The sequence below is a fragment of the Arvicola amphibius genome, chromosome 5, assembly GCF_903992535.2.
Source record: "Arvicola amphibius chromosome 5, mArvAmp1.2, whole genome shotgun sequence".
Taxonomy (NCBI): Eukaryota; Metazoa; Chordata; class Mammalia; order Rodentia; family Cricetidae; genus Arvicola; species Arvicola amphibius.
The window spans coordinates 147,570,443-147,584,100 of record NC_052051.1 but is presented as its reverse complement, the minus strand read 5'-3'; the positions used below and the strand labels follow the sequence as shown (position 1 = coordinate 147,584,100).

Sequence of the window (13,658 nt, the reverse complement as noted above, 5' to 3'; positions counted from 1 at the left end):
TGGATTACCTCACTCATTGTTTTCTATCTCCATCCATTTTCCTGCAAAATTCAAGCGGTCATTATTATTATTATTATTATTATTATTAGCTGTGTAGTACTCCATTGTGTAAATATACCTTACCATTCTTTGATTGAGGGGCATTTAGGTTGTTTCCAGGTTCTGGCTATGATAAACAAAGCTGCTATGAACATAGTTGAGCACATGTCCTTGTGGCACGATTGAGCATCCTTTGGATATATACCCAAAAGTAGTATTACTGGGTATTGAGGAAGGTTGTTTCCTAATTTTCTGAGAAATCGCCACACTGACATCCAAAGGGGTTTACCAGCTTGCATTCCCACCAGCAATGCAGGAGTGTTCCCTTTTCCCCACAACCTCTCCAGCATAAGTTGTCATCAGTGTTTTTTATTTTGGCCATTCTTACAGGTGTAAGATGGAATCTCACAGTTGTTTTGATTTGCATTTCTCTGATATCTAAGGAAGTTGAACGTGACCTTAAGTATCTTTTGGCCATTTGAACAACTTCTGTTGAGAATTCTCTGTTCAGTTCAGTACCCCATTTTTAAATTGAGTTATTTAGAATTTTAATGTCTAGTTTCTTGAGTTCTTTATATATTTTGGAGATCAGACCTTTGTCTGATGTGGAATTGGTGAAGATCCTCTCCCATTCAGTATATTGCCTTTTTGATTTAATGACAGTGTCCTTTGCTTTACAGAAGCTTCTCAGTTTCAGGAGGTCCCATTTATTCATTGTTGCTCTTATTGTCTGTGCTACTGGGGTTATATGTAGGAAGTGGTCTCCTGTGCCCATGCATTGCAGTCTACTTCCCACTTTTTCTATCAGGTTCAGTGTGGTCAGATTTATATTGAGGTCTTTAATCCATTTGGACTTGAGTTTTGTGCATGGTGATAGATATGGATCTATTTTCATTCTTCTATAGGTTGACATACAGTTATGCCAGCACCATTTGTTAAAGATGCTTTCTTTCCATTGTATAATTTTAGCTCCTTTGTCAAAAATCAGGTGTTCATACATTTGTGGATTGATATCCAGGTTTTTGATTCGATTCCATTGGTCAGCGTCTCTGTTTTTGTGCCAATACCAAGCTGTTTTCATTACTGTAGCTCTGTAATAGAGTTTGAAGTCAGGGATGGTAATGCCTCTGGAAGTACCTTTATTGTATAGTATTGTTTTGGCTATCCTGGGTTTTTTGTTTTTCCATATAAAGGTGATTATGTTCTCTCGGGTCTGTGAAGAATTTTGTTGGGATTTTGATGGGGATTGCATTGAATCTATAGATTGCCATTTTTACTATGTTGATCCTACCAATATAAGAGAATGGGAGATCCTTTCATTTTCTGGTATCCTCTTCAATTTTGTTCTTCAAAGCCTTAAAGTTCTTGTCAAATAGATCTTTCACTTCCTTGGTTAGAGCTACCCCAAGATACTTTATGCTATTTGTGACTATCATGAAAGGTGATGTTTCTCTGATTTACCTCTCCGCTTTTTTATTCTTTGTGTATAGGAGGGCTTCTGATTTTTTTGAGTTGATCTTGTATCCTGCCACATCACTGAAGGTATATCAGCTGTAGGAGTTCTTTGGTAGAGTTTTTGGGGTCACTTATGTACACTATCATATTATCTGCAAATAACATAGGTTTGACTTCTTCCTTTCCAATTCGAATCCCCTTGATCTCCTTATGTTGTCTTATTGCTTATGCTAGAACTTCAAGCACTATATTGAAGAGATATGGAAAGAATGGACAGCCTTGTCTTGTTCCTGATTTTAGTGGAATGGCTTTGAGTTTCTCTCCATTTAATTTGATGTTAGCTGTCAGCTTGCTGTATATTACTTTTATTATATTTAGGTATGATCCTTGTATCTATAATATCTCCAAGACCTTTATCATAAAGGGGTGTTGAATTTTGTCAAACGCTTTTTTAGCATCTAATGAAATGATCATATGATTTTTTTTTCAATTTATTTATATGATGGATTACCTTGATAGATTTTCGTATGTTGAACCAGCCCTGCATCTCTGGAATGAAGCCTATTCGATCATAATGGATAATTTTTTGATGTGTTCTTGGATTCGGTTTGCCAATATTTTATTGAGAATTTTTGCACTGATGTTCATGAGTGAAATTGGTCTGTAATTCTATTTCTTGGTTGAGTCTTTCTGTGGTTTTGGTATCAGGATAACTGTAGCTTCATAAAAAGAGTTTGACAATGACTCTTCTGTTTCTATTATGTGAAACACATTAAGGAGTAGAGGTATCAGCTCTTCTTGGAAGTTCTGGTAGAATTCTGCATTAAAACCATCTGGTCCTGGGCTTTTTTTGGTTGAGTGGTTTTTGGTGACAGCTTCTATTTCCTTGCGACTTATAGGTCTATTTAAATTGTGCACCTGGTCTTGATTTAATTTTGGTATATGGTGCTTATCTAAAAAAAAGTCCATTTCTTTTACATTTTCCAATTTTGTTGCATACAGGCTTTTGTAGTAAGACCTAATGATTCTCTGAATTTCCTCAGTGTCTGTTATGTTCCCCATTTCATTTCTGATCTTAATTTGTGTGTTCTCTCTCTGCCTTTTGATTAGTTTGGATAGGGGTTTGTCAATCTTGTTGATTTTTCTCAAAGAACCATCTCTTTGTTTCATTGATTTTTTTGGATTGTTTTCTGTGTTTTTATTTTGTTAATTTCAGCCCTCAGTTTGATTATTTCCAGTCTTCTACTCTTCCTGGGTGAGTCTGCTTCTTATTTTCTAGATCTTTCAGGTGTTTAGTCTCTAATGTGAGCTTTCTCAGTTTTCTTTGGGCACTTAGTGCTATGAACTTTCCACTTAGCACTGCTTTCATAGTGTCCCACAGGTTTGGGTATGTTGTGTCTATTTTCGTTGAATTCAAGGAAGACTTTAATTTCTTTTAGTGCTATGAACTTTCCTCTTAGCACTGCTTTCATAGTGTCCCACAGGTTTGGGTATGTTGTGTCTTTATTTTCGTTGAATTCAAGGAAGACTTTAATTTCTTTCTTTATTTCTTCCTTGACCCAGGGGTGATTCAGTAGTTGACTGTTCCAGATTTCCTGGATGTTTTGTGTTAAGAATTTGCTAGATTTGCTGTTTTCTTTGATCAACGAGTTTATTTCCTCTATAATATCTTCAGCACCTGAGATTCTTTCTTCTTTCTCTTGTATTCTGTTGGTTATACTTGTCTCTGTAGTTCCTGTTCGTTTACCCAGATTTTCCGTATCCAGCCATCCCTTGGTTTGTTTTCTTTTTTACCTCCATTTCGGTCTTCAAGTCTTGAACTGTTTCCTTTACCTGTTTGATTGCTTTTTCTTGGGTATCTTTGAGGGATTTATTAATTTCTTCTAACTTTTTGTTAGTCTTCTCTTCCATTTCTTTAAGGGAGTCTTTCACATCCTGTTTAAGGGTCTCTATCATTTTCATAATGTTATGTTTAAAGTAGATTTCTTCTACTTCTTCTGGATTAGGGTGTTCAAATCTTCCTGTTGCATGTTTGCTGGATTCTGGTGTTATCATGTTGTTTTTCAGGTTGTTGGAGGAATTCTTGCATTGGCGCCTGCCCATCTCTTCCTTCAAATGCAGCCAGGAGAGTCTTGGCATCTTGGTCCAATCTTTGCTGTGGCTGACTGTGTACTTGGGGGTTTTTCTTGGTCTGCCCCCTCTTAGGTCCCCTCAGCACTGGAGCTGGCTCCCAGATCCCCTCCACCCTGAAGCAGGCTATGCTGGTGGATCTAAGGACCCCGCAGAAGGAAAGGAATGCTTGGGGGCAAGATGGGATGGGGTAAATAGAGAAAGCCAGTAGCCAGGGAGAAGCACAGCTGAATGGCCAGGAATGTTTAGGGAATGGGAGGCCTGTACTCCGTTCCTGGGGCATCCATCCAGGCAGGCGGGCACACACTTACCCCTCCAAATAGATCTCCTCAGTACAGGAGCAGGGCCTCTTGCTGGGCCAAGGACCTTGAAGGCAAAAGGGCGAGCTTGCAGGAGTAGGGTCAGGGTGGAACAAAGAAGCCTCTGTGGCAGAAGCACTCACCACTGGCTCCCCAGACCCTGCAGATGGAAAGGAGTGCTTGGGGGCAAGATGGAATGGGGTAAATATAGAAGCCAGTAGCCGGGGAGTCGCCCTGCTGAATGGACAGAAACGTTTAGGGAATTGGAGAGGGCCTGTGCTCCATTCCTGGATGTCCTGCCAGGCAGGCACACACTCACCCCTCTGACTCACCTCTTTCACCCCTGGTAAGGACTGGAGGACTTTCCAGCCTCAACTGAATCTATCCTCCCAAGAGCACAGTCTTACTCAAAGTCAGCCTCAAGTTTCTTCTCCTTTTAAGTATAACAGGAAATGCTAGAGGAGCACACTGGAAATTAGGAAAAGCAGATTTTTATTGATATCAGGCAGACTTATAGACATCAGGTGTGAAGATTCAATTGAATTCTGCTCCTACTGGCCCTATGTCACTGAAGCAACCTAAGTGGTGGTATTAGGGGGAACCAAATGGTCATACCTCCTCTCAGTTTGTAAGCTGCATCTGTTGCTATGAAAACAGCCTATAAAGCTTTCATAAAAGGCAAACCTAAATTCGAGGGCAGCCTGTGATTCCGTTAATCATACCCTTCATGTTCATATGTCTCTGTGGGAAAACTGCAGGGCAATCTGATAGTCAAAAGGAAAATACCTTTGGGTGAGTTTTTTGGGGAAAACTGTCTGGAGGTAGCTCTGAGCCCTTATGACCTCTAAAACCCTAGATAAGCCTTATGCCTTGTCTTTTAAATATACCAGACTATAAAAATAAAGTTGTTTTCCTCTGTCTATATGAGGAACTCAGAGAGTCCATTTGAGTCTCTGCCCATGAGGTCATTGCTCCTCTCTTCCAGGATCTCCACGTTGTAGCAATTGCTCCACTGGATGTGGCACCCATCAAGGTGGGCAGTAATGGTTGTCTTAGTTAAGATTTCTATCGCTGTGATAAAATACCATGACCAAAAAGCAACTTGGGAAGGAAAGGGTTTATTTGACTTACAGTTCCATATTGCTGTCCATGTTGAAGGAAGTCAGGACAGGAACTCAAGCAGAGCAGCAACCTATAAGCAGGAGCTGGTGCAGGGGCCATGGATGAGTATTGCTTGGATTCCTGGCTTGTTCAGCCTGAGTTCTTATAGAATCCATGACCACCTGGCCAGGGATGGCCTCACCCACAATGGGCTGGACCCTTCCCCATCAATCAACAATTAAGAAAATTCCCTACACACTTGCCTACAGCCCTATCCTATGGACAAATTTTCTCAACTCAACCTCTCTTCTCTCAAATAACTCTAGTCCATGTCAAGTTGACATAATGAGAGGCCCAGGCCCCAGTAGATCTGTAGCCATTTATCCATAGCATAATCCCTGAGTACCCTGACTCTGAACCCAGAGCCAGTGGAAGAAACACACACTGGATCTGGGACCTGAGCCATCAAAAGAAACACTTTATCCCCGAACCCAGAGCCAGAGAAAATACCCTGACCCTGAGGCCAGAGCCAAAGGAACACACTGTGCCCCTAGAAACAGAACCTGTTAAAGAAATTCGTCCCGGCTCTAAAATTAGAGCCTAAAAGATAAAAATGATCAGAGAAAGAAACACAGTTTGGCCCTGAAATCAGAGCCATCTCTGCCCTTGACATGAAACTAACCAATACCTGAGCAGGAAAAACCAACCAATCCCTGAGTAGGAAAGTAGTACCATCTAGTCTAGAAACATGACCTTTCTCTGACCACCCCCCCACCTCCCACCTCTCCCTCCCCCCCCCACCCCATAGGGGGCAGCCAATCCCAAGCCTGTAAGCTTGGAATTCTGCAAGCCTTCTTGTCTATAAACCCCACCTCCAGGCAGCACTTGGGTCTCTCCTGCTCTGCTGCTGCTGCTGTTGACCCGAGTTAATAGACTCTAAGCTTTTGAATCAGATTCAGTCTTGTGGTGATATTTTGGGGAACTGGACTTTGGGTGCAACAATAAAACTATTCAGCATAGTTTTCTTCATCTGGGTACAACAGCTCCTTAACTATTTCAGGGGAGCCCTGGTTGTATGTTATAGAATATAATGGAGGAGCTTTGCTCCTCCATTAACTGGTGGATGCCACCAAAACCAATTGTCCCTATAGCTAACTTAGGGAACATTTTACTTTAGTTGACTCCCTTCTCCGGCTAACCACATCCTCCTTAGAACATTCTAATCTAGCCATGCCTGTAGTTTTAGGGAGTTCATTGTTTTAATCAACTAGAGCATTTGAAATCTTTTAACAGAAACTGTTGAAACTTCTGCCACTACCTGTCCCTGGTATATTGTAACTGTAGTTCAGGCTTTGTAAGCCCGATCCCATTTCTCTCTGGGGTTGAAGTCTTTTTGGGCAGTACAGATTGAGTAGGGCTCTTGGTGAAGACACATCCCCCTAGTCTTTGGGAGAAGGCGACCTGAGTGACCTCTGGTCTAAAGACAGTGTGTCCTGGCCCAAAGGCGGTCCGGGTCTATCTGCCACACACACACGTCCAGGTTCATTCACACACACACACACACACACACGCACGCACGCACGCACGCACGCACGCACGCACGCACGCACGCGCTCACATTTAAAGCAGAAAGGATACCACTATACCACGATGCGGGCCTGAGTACAGTCTAAGGGAGCACACGATGAGTCCACTGAATATCCCAGCCCGCACATTTCCAGGTCCCTCCTGAGTACAGATATGCCACCTCTATCTTGTCCAGGGGTCGGGACCACAACTGAAAATAGAAGAATGGAGACTATCAAGAGATATTCCTGTTGGTTGTTCAAAATTTTATTAACAAAACCGGTTTGTTTAGGGGATGGGAATAGGCGAAGGTGAGTAAACTCTACGGTCTCACCCCAGCACTGAATATGGAGAGGGACAGACAGACAAGGGACATCAGAGGCCCTTTAATAAGGGCAAATGGAAGCCGGAAAGGAGATGGGCACAGGGAAAAAACTAAGGAGTGGTGGAATAACAGATGAACGGAGGAACAGAAAGCTGGCGATGCAGGGCCACTCCCCTAACTGGAAGGCAGGGTTGAGGGGCTCTGGGCTGGTGAAGCTCAGCGGTCAGCACTAGATCGAAGGTCGGTAGTGAGTGGGTCATGTTGGATTGTTTGGTGCAGCATCAGGGCAAGTAATCCTGCTCGGTTGGTCATGGCTGTGCGAACATTCCGTTCCTGCTCAAATAGCTCGTCCAGCTTGTACCACTGCCAAAGAAGTGGAAGGAAGCATGAGAAGCAGCCCCTGGAGCCCAGGCCGACTGAGGTCACACCCAGTATGAAAACCTACCACCCGAACACGCTCCAAGTCCACTTCTGCACGCCGAAGCTTCTCCCAGCAATAATGGCGATTGCACTGGCGCTTGGGCAGGCGACAGAAGTCACCCGTGAGCTCAAAGACATCACGTACAAGTGGACACCCACAGACCTCATCAGCTGGCACCTGCAGGGACACCAAGGGCAGATGTGAGAAGAGGGATGGAGAATCTGGAGAGTGAAAAGGAAGCAAAAGGGGAGGAACTGGAGATGATTGACAAGGAAGGGAGGAAATAGAAGCTGACAGGAAAAAAGGGGAGGGAGGGAAAAAGAACAAAGGGCTGTGAGACACAAGGCAGGGCAGGCCAGGGCAGGGCAGGGCAGGGCACAGGTAACTGAAAGAAAACCTTACTTTGGGGTCCCGTGAGTGCTCAGGACATAGCACCTGGAGCCGCTTACAGTATGTTTTGCTCTGGGGATTGTAGACATCACAGAAGAGTCGGGTTGCCCTGGGAGAGTTAACAGGAGGGTAGCCTTGAGTAACTCCTTAACTACTTCAAAGGCCCACACCCATTTCCAGCCCCAATTCCACGCATTATCCCATTTCTAACCCCAGCCGTAACTACCCTTAACTCCACATGGTACTCTTACTCACCCTTCAATGCGTGTGGGGTACATGGACCCAAAGGATGTCTGGCTCTCATACTGGAAAGATGAACACATATAAAAGGACTTTGGGTGCCCTCTCAAGATAGCACCCAGGCAACAAATCTATGGGCCATGTTGGCCCACGGACATCCCCATACCACCCACTCCCTTAGAATGGCCCCTGACCTTGGCATAGCAACGCTCCATGTGGCGCAAGGCAACACGTGGGTTGATGGGATGCCCACAGGAGACGCAGAAGATCTGCAGGTCTGTGTCGTCACTGTCGTTCTCGTTGTTCTGTACAGGACGAGAGGAATGAGGAGGCCAGGCAGGACAAGGTCCGGTGTCCTGCCCAGCTGTACGCTCTTTACCTCCTCGTCCTCGCGCACAGCCTGCTGCTTAGCTCGAAGAATGATGGCCTCAAGCTCGTGGAACCTGCGCTCCATCTCCTGGAGACGGGTGCGGGCACTCTGCTGCTCACGGCGGATGCGTTCAAGGAGCTTCTTGCCATGCTCTTCAGCAATGCAGGGGCTTTGCTGCCACTGCTGGATGCGCTGGGGGAGGATCTCATAGATTCGGCTACAGGGAGGCAGTGAAGTACAGGCAGAGAAGCACCAAAGGCAGTAAGTGGGGTGATCAGGGGACAGTGAGCAAAGAGACGATGAAGAGGTGCAAGGATGAGAGACTGAATGGTGGGGGAGGCTGATGGGGACTGAGTAGCGGGTTAGCGTGGCTATGGGGGTTTGACTGAACTGTAGATATTTGGACAGAAAGCTCTGGTCATGCCTACTCTTCACTTCCTGATTCCCTTCAGGGCCCAGGAAAGACTCACTTGGCTGCCAGCTTCATGCCACAGTCATCTGAACAATACTTGGAACCAGGCTGGGCAGCACGCACACAGCCAGGCCCCAGGCACTGCGGTAGTGATGCAGGGTCCTTGGCATCAGCCCTTTCTGGGTGTTTCCACTTGTCTTTATGCTTCTGCTTCTGTCGATGCCGTTTATATCTCTCCTCCTTCTAAGGGGCAAGATGTGTCATGTCAAGGTGCTTCGGAGGTCAGCCTCAGGCCTTGTCTGCCGCTGTACTCCAGCTTTCTGGCTCTTTCCCTGTCCGGCCCCTGACTTCCCCAGCTCCCTCCCTGCCCCATCTTCTCCCGGTCACACCAGGTTTACCCTCTCCATCACCTTCTTTTCAGACTTCTTCTCGCGACGCTTCACGTGCTTCACTTTGACTGCTCGTTTCCTCAGGGCAGGGTCCATGAAGGGGGACTCTTCTGCGTCACTCATCCAGGGCTGCAAGTAGGGCATGCTCTGACCACCTGACCAACTCATGACACCACACCCATTTCCCCAAGCAGCCTTGTGTGCCCTCTGCCTCCTCTTCTCCCTTCCTCCCCTACCACAGGATGCTGCGGCTACTCACTAGGCCGTGGTCATCCAAGGCCCCCGAACAGAAGTCCTGGTACAGATCAGGGTCCAGTGCCAGGTCCTCATCTGAAAGTGGCTCCGGTGTGGCTGTAGCCTCTGGTAGCTCCTTAACCACTGATGACAACACTGTCCCCTCATCTTCACGGATACGCCCCAGCTTCTGCGACGGCTGCGGCTGTTGTTGAGTGGGTGGTGGCCGGCGGGGCCTTGGCAGGGCCTCTGAGGGCGTCACCGGCGAGAGCTGCGGGGCAGAATCTCAGGACTGGCCCTGACCGCCCTGCCCGCATGCCCCGCCCCGCCCTGGGGGGCTGGACTCACCGAGGAAGGGAAGTACTTGTACGATTCCTGTGCGCAGGAGGAAGGCCTAGGTCAGCCCCAGGAAAATGGAGGGTCACCCGGTCCTAGCCCCAGCTATTCATCCTGGCCTGGTCTCACCAAATGCAGTTTTAGCCCTCCCCTCACCGCAAAGATGCGCTCAGGCCTACTCCTTGTGCCCTGCCATGCCTGACCACCTAAAAATATATGGGCCCTGTCAGCTACTTAGGTCACCTGAACATGCTGGGCCCTCCCACTCGACTGGACACAATCAGGCTCCATCCCACCTACACTTGCTCATTTGTAGCTAACACAGCCCTACTTGGGCCTCCCAGCCATGCTCTCCCACTGCATCCTGCCCAGCTCTGTCCATGCTCACCCGTGCCCGCAGCTGACACTGGCGAAGCCGGCACTTCTGCCGGATCTTGTTGGGGCCCCCAAACTTCTTCATGTCACGGCAGAAGTCGCAGTGGCCACAGTCCTCGGTGCGCCGGCATGCCTCACACTCACCACACATTCGGGCTGACCGTTTGATCTGTTGCTGCTGTTGCTGGTGATGGTGATGGTAGGAGACAATGCCCGGGGTAGAGCTCAGGACCACGAATGGTCCTTTACCCACTTTACCCACCCCAACCACTGCAGCCACTTACCTGGCTAGGTGTGGCCACCAAGGGCTGTGGAGAAGATTTGTGGGGCGAAGCAGAGCCCCGAGCAAGCATGGTCCCAACCCCTGTCCCTGACCCTGCCCGGCGCTGCAGGTCTGGATCTGAAGCAGGCCTCTTGCGCCCTCCTCCCTCATCCCGGGGCTCACTGCCGTCCCGCTCACTGCCATCACGCTCCCGGGACTTTTTGTGCCGATAACGAATCTCCAACTTCGGGTCCTTCTCTGTGTGGCAAGGAGTGGGACCAAAGTGGCTTTGCAGGAGGGATCTCAAGGATCCCAGAACCTCTTTCTCTGCTCCCACCTACTTGTCTGGCTCAAGCTATAGGAGAGAGCTGCCCCTTCCTTTAGGATCATTCATTATTGCTCGCATTGGAGCTGGCGTTCCAATCCACCAGCGAACAACGCAATCACTCTGTCCACAGAGGACACCATGCCTACCCACGATCCCTCCTATTCCGGCTCTTCTTCATCTCTTGGAACCCACCTGCCTCCCCTGCCCACACCCAGGCCTCACCTCGGCACTCCCTACAGTACCATTCGCGGATGGCCTTGGCCATTTTCTCAGTGATCCGGATGCAGTCCCCATGGAACCACTCATTGCAGTTATCACAGCCACTGCATGTAACGAAGCAAGTGGTAGAGACGTGAGGGGTGTGCTTCCTCAGTGTCCCCCAACCCTGCCGGGCATCGGCCCACCCGCTGCTCCCTCGCTCACATCATGAAGCAGTTGATGTCCGGTTTGCGGCAGATGCAGTAGATGGGAGCGTTCTCCCCATTCTCAGACTTGCTGTCCTCCCCAGCATCTGGGGGCTCCAGGTCGGAACCATCTCCTTCCTGTGAGACCCACCCCACAACGATGACTCCTTAGTCACTCCTTACAACTCCACCACGGCTCCCGGCAAACTCCCACACCGGGTCTTTGGCCTTCCTGCCCCTCGCGGCTTCCCCTCATAGCTCGCCCACCCCTCATCACTCAACCCTGGGCCTCACGACTTTGCTTAGTTCTCTCCATCACTCTGCTCCAGCCCTCCCATCGCGCACCCCGCTGACAAGCAGCATCCTGTCTGTCACTCTCACCGCTCGTCACAGACACTTATCACACTGTCCCCTTCGAGAGTTCTACTCGGGTACCACTTAATTTATTCTGCCGTCGCCCCAAACAGGCTTCCCACAAGTAGCTACAACTTAGCTCCTGGACCCCAACCCCGCCTGACGGTTCTCCAGAGAAATACTCATGGCCAAGTGCTTATCTCTCTGGCCAAGGAACCTCACGAGAAGGTTTCCCACAAAGCTGCCATCTGGAGGAGTCTCTGCTCAAGTTCCACTACGGACCCCCCACAACGGTTCATCCCGGAACCCGAAGCCGCTTCACCCCAAATCCCACGGCACACCTTCGCCCGTCGGCCCCCAGACTCGGCATAGAGCTCCCCAGCAGCCCCGGACGCCTGCCACCAGGCAGCCGCCGCCACCCCCAGCGACCTCCGCCTGGGATCCGCGTCCCGACCGGAGACTCACCATGTCTGCGCTCACGGCGTACCCGCTCCGGACCCCGGGCAGCGACCCGCGGACCCGAGCGAGCCCCCGGGCAGCGTCCGCGGCGGTGGCAGAGGCGCCCACAACCACTTCCGCTCCCGGGCCCGCCTCCGCGGCACCGCACTCTGGTTCCTCACGCCCGGGAAGACCGCTGAGCAGGGAACAAATAGGGTCGCCCACCTAGATCCGCCGCTGTCGCCCAGGCGCCGCCATCTTAACCATCGAGTCCGTAAGGTAGCGGCCACCGTACGTTCCGGGAGCGATGGCCGCGCCTAGAACGCGGCGCCTCCGAGTGCGCCGCCACCTTGTCAGTCGAGTCCGTACGGTGGCCGCCAGAGGGCAATATGGCCGCGCCTGCTTCGAGTTTGCGACGCACACGTCGTCAGCTGTTTGCGCCTCCGCAGGCGGACTCCGTGCGTTCCTAGGTAACGGGCAGTAGCTTCCGGATCACGCCTGCCAAAGGGCGTGGCCATCTTGATCGTTGACTCCGTACAAGCCTGCTGCCGCAGACTGGATGATTCTGTCACTGCCTAGATCTGTCTCATTCATTCCTCCATCCAATCATTTTACCCTTCGACGTTTATCAATGGGATGCCAGGGCTCCACCCAGAGCTCCACAGAAGAAATAAGAGTCGTATCGTACCTGCCCAGTTGCTTATCCACTTTTTACCCGTCTTGCCCCTCATGTTTTTCAGTCAGATCTGAAGGAAAATATCCTTTTGTTTTTATTTTTATTTTATTTTACTTACTTTTGAGACAGGGTCTCTCTAACCCTGGCAGTTCCTTCAACTCGCTGTGTAGACCCGGCTGGCCTCGAACTCAAAGATAACCACCTGCCGTTGTCTCTCAGGTGCTGGGATTAAAGTCATACACCATCACACCCAGATAGCAAGAAGCACAACTACAGAGGCCAAAAGCAAGGTCAGTCCATTCACGGACTTTCCCAGCCACATCCTGGAACCACTGACTTTGCCTTTGTTTCTGTTTTGGTAAAGCATTGCCTACCATAGGCAAGCTGAGTTCCAAGGCCTGAATGGTGCTTTTACCTTGGTGTCAGTTGTACTAAGGTCTGGGGCTTGTTACACCCCCAGAGTTCTAGAATAAGAAGCGTGTGCTGGGGAACTGAGAACTGGAACTAGGGTTTTGGCTTCACATTCCAGACAGCAGCCTACCAACTGAACTGTGTCCTCAGCTCCTTTATATCTTTTCTGTTGAACATTTAGAACTAGATAAAACTAGAGGAAAACCATCTGTAACTTCCCATCAGATCTGGACTACGTTGGTTGTTGGGCAAATTCAGGTCCTTTGGAATTCTACACTTACCGGCTAGTTAATTTTAATTTTGAATAGCTTTGAAACTATTAATCAATAACCCAGAGAATGTCTCCTTCTTGCTGATCATAGAATGTTTATTGAACAAGGACCAGTTAAGAACCCAGTCTGCTGAGTTCGAGGCCAGCCTGGTCTACAAGAGCTAGTTCCAGGACAGACTCTAGAAACTACAGAGAAACCCTGTCTCGAAAAAAAAAAAAAAAGAAAGAAAAAAAAAGGAAAAAACAAAAAAACCCAGTCTGTTCTTGATGACCAGTCAAATTGGAACAACAAATTTGCTGTGCCTGCGTCATGCATGTGTGTGTGTGTGTGTGTGTGTAAAACTAGAATCTTTGTGGCTATTTTTCAGTACTTAATCTAGTGTGGGTGCCTCACACTGACTCAATTCCAACTTGACTTAAAGTCAGAAAGTC

At 48.6% G+C, this 13,658-nt stretch overlaps 1 protein-coding gene across 1 annotated transcript; it reads right to left on the bottom strand.

Annotated features, from left to right (window-relative positions):
- Positions 1-6,835: 6,835 nt before the first annotated feature.
- On the bottom strand, positions 6,836-12,226 carry Cxxc1 (CXXC finger protein 1). The gene is made up of 15 exons (XM_038330419.1): positions 11,896-12,226; positions 11,096-11,214; positions 10,895-10,995; positions 10,367-10,602; positions 10,096-10,266; positions 9,720-9,746; positions 9,397-9,642; positions 9,159-9,266; positions 8,807-8,991; positions 8,346-8,553; positions 8,161-8,271; positions 7,982-8,031; positions 7,739-7,835; positions 7,361-7,513; positions 6,836-7,278 (listed from the first exon to the last, which is right to left on the bottom strand). Exons 1-15 carry the CDS (start codon positions 11,896-11,898, stop codon positions 7,132-7,134), a joined length of 1,962 nt encoding a protein of 653 aa, XP_038186347.1. The 5' UTR covers positions 11,899-12,226; the 3' UTR covers positions 6,836-7,131.
- Between the last annotated feature and the right edge of the window lie 1,432 nt (positions 12,227-13,658).

Excerpts from the sequence above, each read along its gene's own strand:
- Cxxc1 (XM_038330419.1), bottom strand. Across the intron at positions 9,267-9,396 it reads CCTTGGATGACCACGGCCTA|CCCTGGATGAGTGACGCAGA; the intron begins GTGAGTAGCCGC and ends CCCTACTTGCAG. Across the intron at positions 8,032-8,160 it reads TGGAGCGTTGCTATGCCAAG|TATGAGAGCCAGACATCCTT; the intron begins GTCAGGGGCCAT and ends TCATCTTTCCAG.